The sequence below is a fragment of the Vidua macroura genome, chromosome 7 (assembly GCF_024509145.1).
Source record: "Vidua macroura isolate BioBank_ID:100142 chromosome 7, ASM2450914v1, whole genome shotgun sequence".
Classification (NCBI taxonomy): domain Eukaryota; kingdom Metazoa; phylum Chordata; class Aves; order Passeriformes; family Viduidae; genus Vidua; species Vidua macroura.
Window position 1 is genome coordinate 40,616,878 of NC_071577.1, and position 15,623 is coordinate 40,632,500.

At 42.2% G+C, this 15,623-nt stretch overlaps 1 protein-coding gene across 7 annotated transcripts in view; it reads left to right on the forward strand.

Moving 5' to 3' along the window:
* Window positions 1–15,623, forward strand: part of PKP4 (plakophilin 4) — a 66,093-nt gene that overhangs the window by 40,037 nt on the left and 10,433 nt on the right. For 2 of the 7 annotated variants that reach the window (XM_053982315.1, XM_053982316.1), the window contains exons 4-11: window positions 1,906–1,940; window positions 6,144–6,275; window positions 6,429–6,622; window positions 7,430–7,985; window positions 9,649–9,840; window positions 11,254–11,468; window positions 13,518–13,646; window positions 14,704–14,917. In XM_053982315.1, the coding sequence (XP_053838290.1) occupies window positions 1,906–1,940; window positions 6,144–6,275; window positions 6,429–6,622; window positions 7,430–7,985; window positions 9,649–9,840; window positions 11,254–11,468; window positions 13,518–13,646; window positions 14,704–14,917 (1,667 nt within the window). Of the gene's footprint in view, window positions 1–1,905; window positions 1,941–6,143; window positions 6,276–6,428; window positions 6,623–7,109; window positions 7,201–7,429; window positions 7,986–9,648; window positions 9,841–11,253; window positions 11,469–13,517; window positions 13,647–14,703; window positions 14,918–15,623 lie in introns of those variants that run through there. The other 5 variants (XM_053982317.1, XM_053982318.1, XM_053982320.1 and 2 more) reach the window with 3 other exon arrangements.

Consider the following 15,623-nt stretch of genomic DNA (forward strand, 5'->3'; position numbering starts at 1 on the left):
TCACTGGATATATTACAGGCTGCTGTCAGGAAGAGACAGCATTGTGACTAATTCTAGCAACAGCTCGGCATGAGCCCTGCAGTGTGTCACCACAGAGGCTTTTAAACACTGGGACAAAATGCACTGGAGTTACTGCTCAAAGCTGACAGATTTGCTGTTTCCTTAACACTGCACCTGCGAGGTGACAAAATCAGATTATGATATCAGTAGACAATGTTGCTAGACTTGTGCCAAAATTATTTAATAAGAGTCAAGTTAAATGCTTAACCAGTTGAAGTGTTGATGAAGCAGCTGACTTCCTGTGACCCACGGTCAGAGCAGCCTTTTTCACTCCTACATGCTGTACCTGTAAAGGAAGGTTAAGTAGTCAGGTATGTTGGGCAGGGATGTGCTCTGGGTTACAGCCTTGCATCTGTGACAATAAAGTATTTGTGTGCATCCAGTGTGTGTGTTACCATTGCCAGCAACACAGAGCCATGTTGCCTTATTGTAAGGTACTGAGTTTCCTAAAGGTCTCAAGAGCAGAGCAAAAGGGAAAGAGTAGAAAACTTGGTATTCAGGTAGCATGAGAATTCTGAGGCCAGAGGTTGACTTTCAGACACGTGAAGTCTGCAGTGGAATTCTCCTTTTACTTGAAGTCTCGTTGTAACTCTAGTTCAGTTTGTGCTAGCATGTATTTTTAGCACTCTTTTGTACAAATATTTTGTTTCCAAAAAGGCTCCTAAATGGTTATTTTCATTTTAGAAAAGAAGTATCTCATACTGTTCATGTGGCTGAGCTAGTTTTTTGTAAACGGTAGATGTGGTAGAAAGAAGTAAAATAAATTGTCATTTAGAAATTGCTACATCTTACCCAAAATCACAGTCTCATGCTGATATTTAGACACAATCAAATCTGATGGACTTGCCTGTTTTTCCTTTGAAGAGCTTTTTGTTTGGAAAACAGTAGCTTATAATCACTGTGAAAAATGATGTATTATTCAAAGTTTGATATTTTATATTTAGAGTTAGAAAATGCATTTTCCCATAAAAATATTCAGAGTAATGTTAATAACACGTGGATGAATTCTGCATTTGTCTGCATCAGTACTACTGTGAACACAGGAAAGCACATGGCTCAGTGGAGGGACAAAAGGGTGAAGGTAGTGTGATAAAAAATCAGTATTGGAAAAATGCAGGAGAAGGTTGGGTTTTACACTGGTATCGGACACCTGCTCGGTCTGTGCAGTAGTTGTCTCTGAAGGCATCTTTTAACCTGGACAGTGTGACGTCTGTCACCTCCTCACTGTCAGAGTTGGAGCTCTGTGTGTCGGGTGGTTGGACTTGTTCTGTACAAAGGATCAGAATTCTCTCTGGAAAACTGGAAACTGAAAAAACAGTGGGAAAAAATGAACAGAAACAGACCTATGATTTTTGAACTGCTTTACATGTAGAAGCCAGATGCTCTCAAGTGGTGATCCCCAAACCTCCTTTGCTGGACCCTGCCACAAGCAGTGACTGCTGCTGTCCGAACAAAATGTTTGGTGCTGGTGCTCCACAGGTGTCTGTGGGCTGTGCAGTGCTGCTGGTGGCACACACTGGTGTGGGCTGTCGTGGACAGCATAACACCTTAAACAGGAGTTTGTGTGCTCTCACCTGTCCTGCTGCAGACAGGTTGTGCTGCCTGGTGCTGTGGCGTACAGGGAGTTACAGTGAATAATTCCCACGGACTAATAGAAAATTGAACTCAATGGCCAGTGGCTTGCTTGTCAGGTATAAAGCACTGAAGAGTGGTACTTACATGGACTATTTAAGTTTTATCTGCTGGGAGGTTTTGTAAAGGTTTCTATGATTAATTAAAAATAAAATAAAAAGTCAAAACTAACCACATGGTTCATTTGTGTGATAATTTTTTTTCTTTCCACAGCTCTACTGAGAAGTCATTTCCTTGGAGATCCTCAGGTATTGTTTTATGTTCAATTTGCTTTAAGCCCAAGTAGATTTATTTTCTTGGCATTCATTGCTTTTTTTTGACACAAATGGAACATTAAGCAGCAATGCTACATATCTTTTCCCAGTGTCTTTTCTAAAGTATGACATTGATGTTTTCTTTGTCACACACGGGACACATGTGTTCTCTATGTCACTGTAAAAGGTGCTTGAACTCATACGTAGTTGCAAGTACTTTTCTTGTATCTTTCTGTGCCTTTGCATTTCTGTGTGAGCTGTGACTCTAACACAAGGCTTGTCATGTATTGGATCTTCCTTGCAATTAAATAAAATTTACTTGTGAGTCTTCCCCCTGGCAGGTAAGGAGCATGAAGCAATACTGCATGTTTTAAGCTTGAAAACTCTTTTTTTTTCTTTTTACAGATGTTCTTACTTAACTGAGAAAATATCTAATAAGTGGAGGTTTTTCTGAGAGTGCTTTTTCTACTTTTGTATCTTGAGATAGTGTGAACTTTCTTTCCAAAATAAGCATTTTTCGTGTACTGCCACATCTGCTCCTGGTTATACTGGGGGAGAGGGTAGGACTGTATCTTCAAGGTGGCATTCCCTGTCCATTGGAATAATCCCTGCTGGCCCGGACAGCCAGAGCACAGAGCTCTGACAGGTTGTGTGCATCAGTTGATGTTTGACATTGCGGAGTCGCTCTCTGAACACCACGGGCTCTGGAGTGATGGGGGCACTGCAGGAGCCACTGCAGGACAGGCATGGACAGGGGCTTCTGCAAGTCACTTGTTGTGCTGGGTGACCGTGTGCTCTTGTCATGCTGGCCAAAATGGCCCAGCACGATCCCAGAGCAGCTGGCATTGTAGGGTGAGAGTTGCATGAAGCCCGTTCTGCAGAGCCTTCCCGTCCCACTTGTGCAGGGTGCTGTGTGGCTGCTGCACAGGGACCCTGCCTGCTGCCGCTTGCTCAATCAAGCATATTCATAATTACCATCGTTGGGATTACTTTATATGCCATTCCTGGGCTTTGTTTTATGTGGAGATTAAGCTATTAAACTTGTGCATAATTGTATTTTATGGTTTCTGTTGCTGCAGCTGAGGTGAGGCACATGTTAGCTTTTTTCCTTTATTTTAAAGCTAATATTCTCAACAGCCTACTTGCACTGCCGTTTAACTTTTGCTAGTCATGGTGGTGCTTTTCAGGTATTCTTTCAGCAGTGGTTTTAAACAAAAATCAAATTTGTTTTTTCAAGTAACTGAGAAACAAGTCTTACATATTTTTTCAATGTGAATGTTGGATTTGTGGGTTTTGTTTGTTGGTAATTTTTTAAATCACATTGTTTCCCCTTGCTCTATAATATCCCAATGACATTTCACACCTGGTACAGATTCCCACTGAGAGCTCTCAGGTGTTGTTTTACTTATTTATTTCGGCCAGTTGCATTCCACTGCTTTATTTCCTCTTCTGATTTCCCCATAACTTAATCACTTTTCTCCTTGACCTTCTATTATTTTTTTTTCCTTTTCCTTTTCCTTTTCCTTTTCCTTTTCCTTTTCCTTTTCCTTTTCCTTTTCCTTTTCCTTTTCCTTTTCCTTTTCCTTTTCCTTTTCCTTTTCCTTTTCCTTTTCCTTTTCTTTCCTTCTTTCATCCAGCTCATGTTTTTATTTTGTTCTTTAATTCTCCCTTCACATTTGTGTATTTTTCTTTAGAAATCTCATGTCCATCTCCCTGCTAAGCAGTCACTTACAGGGCCACAAATCCTACTTCTGTTTCAATGTTCTATGTGTTAATGCAAACCTAGATGTGTATTGTGTACATCTCTATATTCAAAGTAGCCATTCCTGAAGTAATTGCTCAGAAGTGGGCATGCTGGAAAAAAAAACCCTATTTCTTGCCTAGAAGTTCTTGATCTACATTTCATTTCCCATTTACATTTATGCTGTGATTGTGGTTTGATTATAAGTTTTTATTCCCCAATTCACCATGAATCTTTGTTTTGTAGATGTGTCACTAGTTGCTTTATGAACTCTAATCTGAAAATACTGAAGTTAAAGATGGATTAAACTACTGCTTTAAATCACCTTTTCTGTGACTGTAGGTAGTGGTTTATGTCAGAAGCATCAGTGGATGATAAGATGTGACTGTAGCTGTAATTGCTTTCTGCATCGGTAGAATTATACAGAATTTTTCACAGAAATATAAAGTGATGTTGTTTTGCAGATGCTTATAAATAGAATATTAGATCAGCCATTTATAAGAAGGGTATTATTTTATTCAGGGCATTCCTCCTGTTTTATGGTAGTGGAGTCAGATAGAAAACAATTCATTTTATTGTGCATTCTTGCCTTTGTTAAACAGCCTAAACAATCTTTACTTTTTAGCCCTATGAAGGCTTTGGCCTGGTGGGCAGTGTGTGATGGGAGCGAGATTGGGCTCAAACCTCTGTCCTGGGAACATCTGCACTGAACAGCACAATTGGACCTTATTCTTCTTGTGTCTCTCCCCAAACTGATTGTCAGTTTGACATTGATTTAGTATCATGTAATATCCAGTAACTGAGATAATAGGGTCTTGTATTAGATGAACAAAAAGATTGAAGATTAAAGTATTGCAGTTGGATATAATCCTAATGTAAATGTCCAAGTCCTCCAAGTGTTTTATTCCGAAGAACATGGAACACCCACTGGTGGCTGTTTCCATCTGGTGTTGAGCTGGTGTAACAGGCTGTGAAGTCAGTTCTGGCAGTGTTGGTTCTCTGGATCATTTCTAGGCACACTAATGATTAAACTAATGGAAGTGTAGTAACACTTCTTATTAAATCTTAATTAAATTTGGTCATAATACTCCTATTCTAGTAAAATAACTAGCTCAAAGGTTACAAGCTAGTTTTGACCTAAGAATGTACTACTGGTAAATAACTGCTAACTGCCTAGGATTTCTAGGATTTATTGTTTTTTTAAAAATCTGACTAGTGTTCAAGTGTTCTTCATAATAGCAATTGCTGAGTAACATTTTTAGTATGAACGTTCCTTATGGCTCGTTATGCAGGTGGTGAGACACCAGCATTTTGTGTGCAGCCGCTGGTAAAAGCCAGAGTATTTCTGTGCATCAGCCATCACTGCCCAGAGCCCACAGCTTCTGGCACCAAGCAGTCCTTGGGGCTGGGCTGGTGCTCCTTGCCACGTTCCCGTTGGATTTGACCCAGGCTCTTTCATGGATTCCTGCAGCAAGAATTTACATTTCAGGTGTTACCTTTAAACATGACCTCCATTGTCTACTCTGCTTCCTCAGAGAGGTTTAGCTTGGATATTGGAAAATTCTTCATGGAAGGGCTGTCCAGCCCTGGCACAGCTGCCCAGGACAGGGTGGGGTCCCCATCTCTGGAGGGATTTAAAATCCGTGTGGATGTGTCACTTTGGGATCATGGGGCAGTGCTGGCCTTGTGCTGGGGGAGCAGCTGGGCTCGATGGTCTCAGAGGGCTTTTCCAATCTGAACTGTTCTGTGGTTCTGTACTGCATCTCTGCTGCCTGCTTAATATGATAACTGAATGCTTAATGTTTCTGTTAAAATAATGTTGATTCAGTATCCTCATCTTTGTCCTTTTTTTCCAGACTCTTTCACTTTTTCCTTTCTTCATAAGAGCATTGCTGTGCCTCCTTTGCTTTTCCTTACAACACTGTCATTTGTCTGTACAGTTCAGCTGACATTCTTGGAACTGAAGTTAGATTAAGAGGCAAATATTTAGATATTAGTTTACCAAGTAAAAAAAATGTATAGAAATTTGCAGCAACCACTGTTCATAGTACACAAACAGGGATAAAATTCAGTGCAGCCTTTTACATCTGGAGGTATTGATTGCAGGCCCTTAAGACAAGAGTAGCTATCCACTGGGCACTGCATCACAGTTACACAGTGTTTCTATTCTTCAGAGTGTACTAGATAATCAATTAATTTTTCAATAAATAGGTTGGAACATATATATGAAAAATTAGAGTTGTAGAGCTACATCAAAACTTTCAGGTAACAAAATTCTCAGAGATTTATATTAACATTCTGTTCATTGTGTTTGGGAGATGATGCCTGTCTGTCAGTAAACTGATTCTGTTTGGTGTAAGTCCTTCATTAGTATGTATGAGAAAATGATCATTATTGAGTTTTCAGGAAACTTGCATATGAAACACTGGATTTATCTAAATAATTTATTCTTTCAGATCCTCCGCCCACCAGTGTAAGCAAACCCCAGGTGTCAGAGGGTGTTCACACCAATGCCTATGATATTAGGACAGAAGCAGAGCAAGGGACTCTCTACTCACCAGAGCAGACATCTCTCCATGAAAGTGAGGGTCTGTTGTGTGCATTGTAAATATTAGAATATATTTCTGTATTGACAGTATAAAAAACATAATACAGTTATGAATGCAACAAATAATAAAGTTATATAATATTTGGTGAATTTGTTAGATGATTTTATTCTTATGCTGGCTTCATATTTACAGGGTCCGTAGGTAACTCAAGAAGTTCAACACAAATGAATTCTTATTCTGACAGTGGTTACCAGGAAATAAGCAGTTTCCATAACAGCCAAAACGTGAACAAGTCAGAGATCAGGCAGCAGCATTCCCTTGGTGGACCCCTGAACAACCATGATGTGGTGAGGAGCTCACGCGCCGAGGGGCAGACGTCAGTCCAGGTACTCTGACCAGTGCACTGTGCACCTCTGGCTGTGCACGGGCTCCAACAGGGTTTAGAGACAGCAGCTGTATAGCTGGGCCCTGCTTTGTATGGGTTGGATTTAATGTCACAAAATCAGTTTTTGTTTAGTGCTTTCACTGGTTACAAAGCAGGAATGGCTTGCTGCAGAGACTCCTTTGCTGGGATCAGCACATGTGATCTGGGTCATTCACAGGAGCTGAAGTGAAGTAGCACTCCTGACTCCACAGTACACTGCTATTATCATATCAAGAAAGTATCACTCACTCAAAGTTCATTGTGAAATGGGGAAAACCTTCCAAGAAGTTAGCCTGTATGTAAGCATAGTTCTTAAAGGAAGATGCTACTTGTATTCCTGTACATTCTATGGTTTCTAGCTTTTCCCTCCTTTTTCGGCCAATGGAGTGATAGTAAGACAGTAAATGTTAGAATATTTCTGGATTATACCAGAACTCTTTGCATTACAGTTCCTGAGTTTCCAGAGTGGTTGAGTAGTGAGGAAGGAAGATTAACATAGGTGAAGATTAACATAGCAAGCCAAATGAGAATGGGAAGCAGGTGGGTTTTTAATGTTAAATTGTCATTTTATATACTAAGAAGCATTGGTTAGAAAAAAGTTACAGGGAAACATGAAGGAATTAGTTTTAGGGTAAAAGGTACACTCCAGCTGCCTGTATATACCATGAAGTTGCGTGCATTTCCCGCAGACTTCTCCATCTTACAGGAGAACAATATCCACTCTGTGACCTAAATGATAAAACTCATAAATGTTCTTGATTTTCAACAGCCTTCAGCAAACACCGCTACCAATCGTGTGATGAGACGGGTCAGTTCGGTGCCATCCAGAGCACAGTCTCCCTCCTACGTGGTCAGCACGAGCATGTCCCCGTCGCGGGGGTCGCTGCGGACATCTCTGGGGAGCGGGTACGGCTCTCCCAGCGTGGCTGAGCAGAGATCCCTGCCCTCCCACGCGTACTCATCCACCACCCTGCCCGTGCAGCGGGCGGGCTCCCCGTACGCCGCGCACAGACCTGCCTCCCCCTCGGCCGTGCGCCGCGTCGGCTCGCTCACCTCCCGGCAGGCCAACCCCGGCAGCGGCGCTGCCCCGTACCACACAGCGGGCAGAGTCGGCTCTCCTCTTGCCCTTACTGATGTGCAAACCAGAGTGGCTTCTCCATCCCAAACTCAGCTGGGATCCTCTTCCCCGAAGCGCTCGGGCATGACGGCAGTTCCACAGCACCTGGGGACAACGCTGCAGAGGACAATTCATGACATGGAACAGTATGGACAGCAGTACGATATCTATGAGAGAATGGTCCCCCCACGGCCAGATAGCCTCACGGGTGAGTAATGGGCACAGACCACAGCTGTAGAAAACCCAGAATGCAGCCCTGCTGTTGTGGATGAAACGCTGTAGCACTGGGGCACAACTGCAGTGCTAGTGTCAGGTCAGTTGTAAACACTGATGTGTCAATCACAAGTTCTTCATGAATACTGGCTTTATGATTATTAATTGCTGGCCATGCATTGAATTAAATCCTATGATTTAAGTTGCTAAATTAAATTCTAAGTATTACAGAGGCATGTCTGCATTTTCAGAAATAAAGTATGTTTAAATGTGTGTGCAGGCTAAACATAAAGTAAAGCATACTAGCCTGGAACTAATTTTATGTCTAGTTCTTTCCTAAAATATATAATTTATTACCACTGAATATTATGGTTTTTTTCAACTGATATTTCTAGACTATCTCATACTTCAAGTCAAATACAGGGTAACCATGTTAATACTAGCTCAAAATAGAGCGCTAAAAAGTAGAATCTATTCATCTGAGAGGTAGTTCTTGTTAATATGCAGTTACTTTACATTTTAAATTTTGTGTGTTACTGATTCTGTTCTGACCTTCGTCTGAATGAACACAGACAAGGTGATTTTCCATTTAGACTGTGTGCCCTTTGAAATAGATGTCAATTTTTCTTTTGAACCATTATAGTGCAGGAAACTCCAAAATGCTCTCATTCCTCAGTAAAAGATAAAAATGTGTCTTCTCCCTCACCTCTGTTTGCCAGACTTAATAATATGCCAGTTTGATAAGGGGTTGGGAATGAGTTTGGTGGAAAAGGCCCTGCTGCCCTCTTTGCCTGCTCAAGTTCTTCTGTTCTCACCATCTGTAGTTGTGTTTTCTTAGTGATGGCCCAAAGCCTTCCTTGCAGACGCTGTGGCAGAGTAGGTCTGGGATTTTGAGGGGGCAGAATACACAGATGAAGGACACATTTGGTTACACATCACTACTCCATTGTACTTTTGAAGCTGTTCTGTAATCTCCATCATTTCATCATCCTTGCACAGCTCATTTCACATATTCTGCTGCTTTGATAACTGCCAAAGCTTTAGTGCCTACAGTGGTAATGCTGAAATTGACAAAGGTGTATACATCTTATATGAAATATTAAATATATAGCAAGGTGAAAAATACTAATCCAGCTGCAGCATAGCTATTTATATATACTCACATCATGGGCTATTTAAACCTTTATAAGGATTTTTCTCCATGTGCTTACATTTCTGCTGCCACTATCAAGCAGATGTTTGCTCTTACTGCTACAGACTGTTTCAGTTTCAGGATAACAACCCCTTTAGGCTGTGCCCTCTGTTATGACAGGATTTCTGTCAGGTCCATACTTTCCCTGTTATTGCTGAATCTGTGCATGCTGACTCAGCTTTTAGTCTCTGTGGTTTAGACTGTAAATGATACCAAAAAAATTAAGTCAGGAATTTTCAAGCTGTTAGTGTACGGACAAAACTTTTGGTCAAGGAAATGCTGCTTTGTCAGCGAGCCTTTCAGTATGGACCATTTAATAATGGAAAAAATGTAATGAATAAGTCTTTGTAACTGGCAGGTTTAAACAACACCTTTTCTTGGCTAAAGGACGAAAGATTCAATCCTGACAGCTCTGTTGCTTTGCTGAAGATGGGCCACACAGGCGTGTCGCTGTGCTTGGTTGCAGGCCTGAGGAGTTCGTACGCGAGCCAGCACAGCCAGCTGGGGCAGGAGCTGCGCTCGGCGGTGTCCCCGGACATGCACATCACGCCCATCTACGAGGGCAGGACGTTCTACAGCCCCGTGTACCGCAGCCCCAACCACGGCACCATCGAGCTGCACCACGGCTCCCAGGCCGCCCTGTTCCGCACCGGCTCCGGTGGGTGACGGCCTCGGCTCCGTCCGAGCCGGCTGTTCCGGGGCACGGGGCGTGGGGAGCAGGGGGGACACACGGAAGGCCAGTGCGCAAGGAAGAGCTAGAGGGTATCAATTAATAGAGACACAAGCTAGGTTTGAAGGACTTAAAATAACCTGCAGGAATTAAAAGGCTCTTGTGATGTTTGCAGGGAATGCTTGGGGCCGTACATCACTGTCAGCCTGGGGTCAGAGTGTTTTCTGTTTGATAGCACATGCACGGGTACATCCCAGATAAGTGTATTCATGGCACACAGAATTTATTGCTTCCTCTCTTGCATTCTCTGTGCATCTCTCTCTTAAGAATTGAGTTGGTTCATGGGTTTTTTTCATTCATCAATACAGAAAAACAAGAGCTTTCCACTAAAATTCCCTACCGCATCTTTCACAGTAAAAATACTGTTTTATCAAACTTCTCAACAAAGCATAATGGTAAATGCTACAGCTGAGGATTGTCCATTGAAACCGAAATATTCCTCTAGTATCTCATAGAAGTGGCACTCATGTATTATGAAGAGCATAGGCATTAGATTAGTATTAGGATTTATTTTGTGTAGAGAGAAATATCATGCATGTTGCAATTCAGTTACTTCTTTAAGGTTGATTAATAATTTGTATAGTGGTTCCAAAAACTCTCAAAATATTAGAGTGATTTAGTTAAGTAACTCTCTAGAAGTATTTCTAGAGAACTGTTTGATTCATATGCCATGTTTTCACACACTTGAAAATGCCTTTTTAATGTTTGCTAATGTAACTGCAAAGCCAGTAGAATAGTGCTGAAGGAGGAACCAGTTTTTGCAATTCTCCTGCCTTCCACAACCTAGAATAAATGGAGTTTGTCAGGATGTGCCAATGAAGAAATATAACTAGAAACTGGGATTCTTTATTTACTTGTGTACTTAATACCACTTTCCTTGGAAGAGCAAGAGCCATCACAATAGCTCTGTTCACATAGGAAGACGCATGTTTTTGTTCCCAAACGACACAGCTTCATCTTTGCAATGATCCACGTGTTACCTTTTGTCAGGGAAAGTGTACGTGTAGTTAGGAAAAGCAAAATATCATATAAACAATATGAACTTTGCACCCAGATTTCTGCTTGTTGGCATGGGATGCATTTCCTACTTTAAATACTTGTTGAGGGAAGGCGAGGCATGAGTCTGATTCCAGCAAACCTTTCATTCTGTAACTAACCTCTCCATTTCCATGGGACACTGAGGAATTGCTCCATGAAATCTGACATCAGCTTGCAACATGGAGCACAGTAGACATTTTCAAGACTGATGTTTTTTTTTTGCTTGCACTGTTAAGTAGGTGTCGCCCCTTCTCTTCAGCAGGCACTTGTAACCTGGTTGGTTTTGACACTGTTTTATCCTAGGCATGGGAAACCTGCAGCGATCCTCCAGCCAGCGTAGCACCCTCACATACCAAAGAAACACCTACGGGCTGCCCGCGGCGGCCGCGCTGGCGGAGCCCCTGCGGGCGGTGCCGTTCCGGCTGCCCGAGCCCAGCTACGGCCGCCTGCACCCCGCGCCCGACGGCGGCACCACGCGCTCGCCCTCCATCGACAGCATCCACAAGGACCCCAGGCAAGTGCCCCCCGCCAGGGCCCGCGCTGCGCCAGGGCACAGCCTTCCCTCGCACCTGCGGCGCTGGGCCCGGCTGCCGGGCTCACTGAAACACTCGCACCTCCACCTTTATTCTAAACAGTAACGCAGGCTGCTTCTTGCAGTGAGAAAAAACAGCTGTTATGCATTTTATTATTACATTTTTCTTTCATGATTGCTTTTATGGAGAAGTTATTACAGGGAACACAATTTTGATGAGATTTGACTGGATTAGTTAAAATATTTTTTAGTAACCTGTAACACTGTAGTGAGATTTCTCTTTCTATGAATGGGAATTGGGGCTTGAAAATTCAAAAGGACAGATCTAATTTATTTCAATGAATTTTTTATGAACAGCTTGCTTAAATTTCAAAACAAAGTAAGTGTTAAAACTATTTATAAATGTGCCATTTTGAAAGTGAACACACATATTTCTGCAATAATTACTGGTTTGATGTTGCAGATGTCTGTGCACAGTGTGAGCCTGTGACAAGTGTAGTATCGTTGTTGTCATTTACTCTAGACACTGTGCACTAAAACCTTGTCTTTAACCTGGGAGTATCAAAGCCCAGGCCGTGCACAGCTTGGAAGGACTTTTGTGTATATTCGGTGTGGATTTAGAATTAGTAGGAAGTTCAGTCCCTCCTCAGATTGCTGGTTCACTGAGAAACCAGCTCATCCTGGAGGAGCTGGGCTGAGCTGTACCTCCAGGGCTGTCCTAGGGACATGTTGGGCACCAAGGAAACCTCAAGCAGAGATGGTGAGACTGGAGCTTTTTGCTGCACTCCTGCTGCCTCCCCTACAGCAGGCTCACAGCACCAGGCAGTTATCTAGTCTGGGCCAGTCCTGTCATCTCGGCAATGAAAATGCTGCTTTAATGGATTTTGTTATTCTGTTTATTAGTGGAAGTTGATATACTTAATTTTTTAATAGATATTGAGAGACCGAATTAGTTTCATTTAATTGAATGGCGCATTCGTCCAAATGATGTTAATAGGATAATCTTAGCTCTAGGTAGTAAAGGTTGGAGGCTGCCTGCTCTGGTATGGTGGCAAGAAGAGTTACTTATAGCAGGGATGCTTCCCATTCATAGCAAGGAACTTTAAAGAAGCTCTGACTCAGCTGTCACTGCTGCTGCACCTTCTTAGCTTGTTAGAGAGGAATAATTGTTACAGAGGAATAGCTTTTACCTTACATTTAATCTGTTCCAGTTCCTGATGTGCATATCAGGCTGTGGCAGGGGAGCATGTTGCACACCTCAGAGTGGGCTGTTAGGAGGCACCACTCTGGAATGAGAGTGAGAGTTTGGTTTGGGGTTTCTTTTAGTGTTTTGTTTACTTGGATTTTTGAGCCTGAGAAAACTTAAGACACTACTTTATCCCCGCCCAGTTCTCTTTTACAGAAGGCAAATGGCCCAGCAAATATTAATTACTATGTTTCTGAATCTGCAAACTGGTCATGTTTCATGACTTTTCCAGGATTGGTCTGCACAAAAGCATTGTGGTTTGATGAAGAAGATATTATTTAATGATTTTAAATTTACAATCCCTGAATAACTCAAATCAAGCAAATATCCTGCATCTGATGCTGACAATAACACTTCAGGATGTGCAGGTTTTGTTGAGGTATAATTGGCTTATGCCTACGGAGAACATTAAGCACCAAAAGAAAAATGTTGTGCAGAAAGGATGCCCCTAAGAAGCACTGTTGAGGGGGTATATTTTGCATTATATATTTAACTTCTGGGAGATTTTTGGTAGATTGAAATGTTTGGTTGGTGTTACTTTAGTGATTATTTGTGTGGTCCATAAGCCAACTGAAGCACACTGGATATAGTGTCCTTTTCCAGTTGGAAGACTAAAAGGTGATGTGACCCACTGCTATCCCATTATACCTGGGTTTCCTTCTAGCCCTCTTACTCCAGAACAAAACAGAATTGTTGGAAAGCTATTCAGATGCTCCAGTACTTGTCCTTAGTAAATCCCCATCCTTTGTGAATAATGCCTTCTCTCCGTGTGCTCTCCGCTGAAGGGAGTTTGCGTGGCGAGATCCAGAGCTGCCCGAGGTCATTCACATGCTCCAGCACCAGTTCCCGTCGGTGCAGGCCAACGCAGCTGCCTATCTGCAGCACCTCTGCTTTGGGGATAACAAGGTGAAAACAGAGGTAGGTGCTGCTTGTGCTGCTCTTCCAGGGCACCGGTACCAGGAAAACCAGGCCTCTTGCTCTTCCCTTTTTTTTCATCATGACACAGTATTTTGGACCTTCCTGTGATCCTGTGCTAATATTGAAGCGCCTGGGGGGTTGTAATTAGCTTGTTAGAGCTAATTATACACACTCAGATTCTTCTTGTCGTAAGAGCTGCATGGAAATTCTGTGGAAATCTTTTACCTTAGAGTTGTGTCATCCAGCAGAGCTCTACAGTAGGTTTGCCAGAGCCTGTCTGTGTGTAACCTGTTGGTGACTGGAGACTAGAGCAACCAGGAGCTCTGGAACGCTTTCACTGGTTTTTATCAAGGTGTTTTAAGGCAACATAGGGAATGAGTGAGCTTCCAGGCAAAGGAAAGGAGCCCAACCCTAGAGAAACATGGAGGAAACTGTTTATGCCATTGTGATGTGGGGGCAGAATACATGTGAGTGAACATTCAGATTATTATTGAAATCTCTTGAAACTTTGCATTCGAAGACCTGCTGTTTTTGTGAAGCAGCTGTGAGCTGTTGATTTGAGGGAATTTGCCTTTTCATTTGCATGCTATGTGTGTGTGTGCTAGATGTTATTTTCAGTATAAATTTTATTTATGTTAATAAAATGTTGGTGCAACTTTTGTAAGAAGATAGCTCACATAATTCACTGTTGCTGGGAGATGAAAAGTGGTTTTGATGATCTGGTGACCATCACAGTGATAATCAGCTCTTATTTCCAATATTCCCTAAAAAGATACTCTGGGGTATAGGAAATTACTTTTAAAACTGGAAACAAAACTGATGCAGTAACAATTCTCTGAACACAACAAGTGTCTGAAAAAATGACCTTCAGCCGTTGCAGTGGGTGGAGGGAGAGGTTCAGTCCTGTGTAGCAATCAAGTCAATAAGGTTCAGCAGCTGTTTCTTTTGGAAGTAGAATGGGAAGTACTGTTCTCATAAGAACAAAAGCCTTTAACATCTCTGGAGTGAGGTGGGTAAGATCAGTGGGTGCTGATGATCCTGACATTCCACTTTCCAGGTCTGTAGGCTAGGAGGTATCAAGCACCTGGTGGATCTCCTGGATCACAGAGTCCTGGAGGTTCAGAAGAATGCCTGTGGTGCGCTGAGGAATCTTGTTTATGGAAAGTCTACTGATGAGAACAAAATAGCCATGAAGAACGTGGGAGGGATACCTGCCCTTCTGCGGCTGCTGAGGAAGTCAGTCGATGCTGAGGTCAAAGAGCTGGTGACAGGTAAGCTTGGAAGGGAAATTAGCAGAGAGCCATAATGCAAGGTATTTTTCTGAACACTTATCTTGATCAGTTAAAACAGCACAGAGTATAGAGTCATTGGGAGAAGTGAATGCTGAGGTAGTTGCACTAAAGCTCTACTTAGGGTGAATTTTCCCTCATATGAGTCTCCTGCATACACAGCAGGTATTTCTTTATTGATTCGGAACATTTGTTTTATTATGGGCTTTTTTTATCTTTTCTTGACAACAGTTTTAAATAAGATCTTGCAGAATTCATAAGATGGATCCAAACTATGTTAATGTGTATGGTATTTAATCTGAATTACAATCAAGGATGACTTCTTCAGAAAAAGTATTTAAGCTATGTTTCATGATAAAAAAAGAAGATTCAATGCTGTGTTCAGCAAGTTATTTGTATATACAGTTCTGCTGATAATTTACATCAGATTTCATAATTCTGTATCTGAATGTCTTGTGTGGAGACTTTGCCAGGCAGGGGACTAGGGATTTCAGCCTGAGGATAAAAGATGGGTAGCAGTTCCATGGATGGATGGGACATGCTCTGGACTTGTTGCTGTTGTTCCCAGGAAGAAAGTTTCCGTAGGAGTTTTACATCCCTTCTTGTACGTCCAGCTCTGCTCCTCAGTACCTGACATCCCTGGTATATGGTGCGAGGTAGCAGGAATGTCAGGGCAGACCATCCTTAT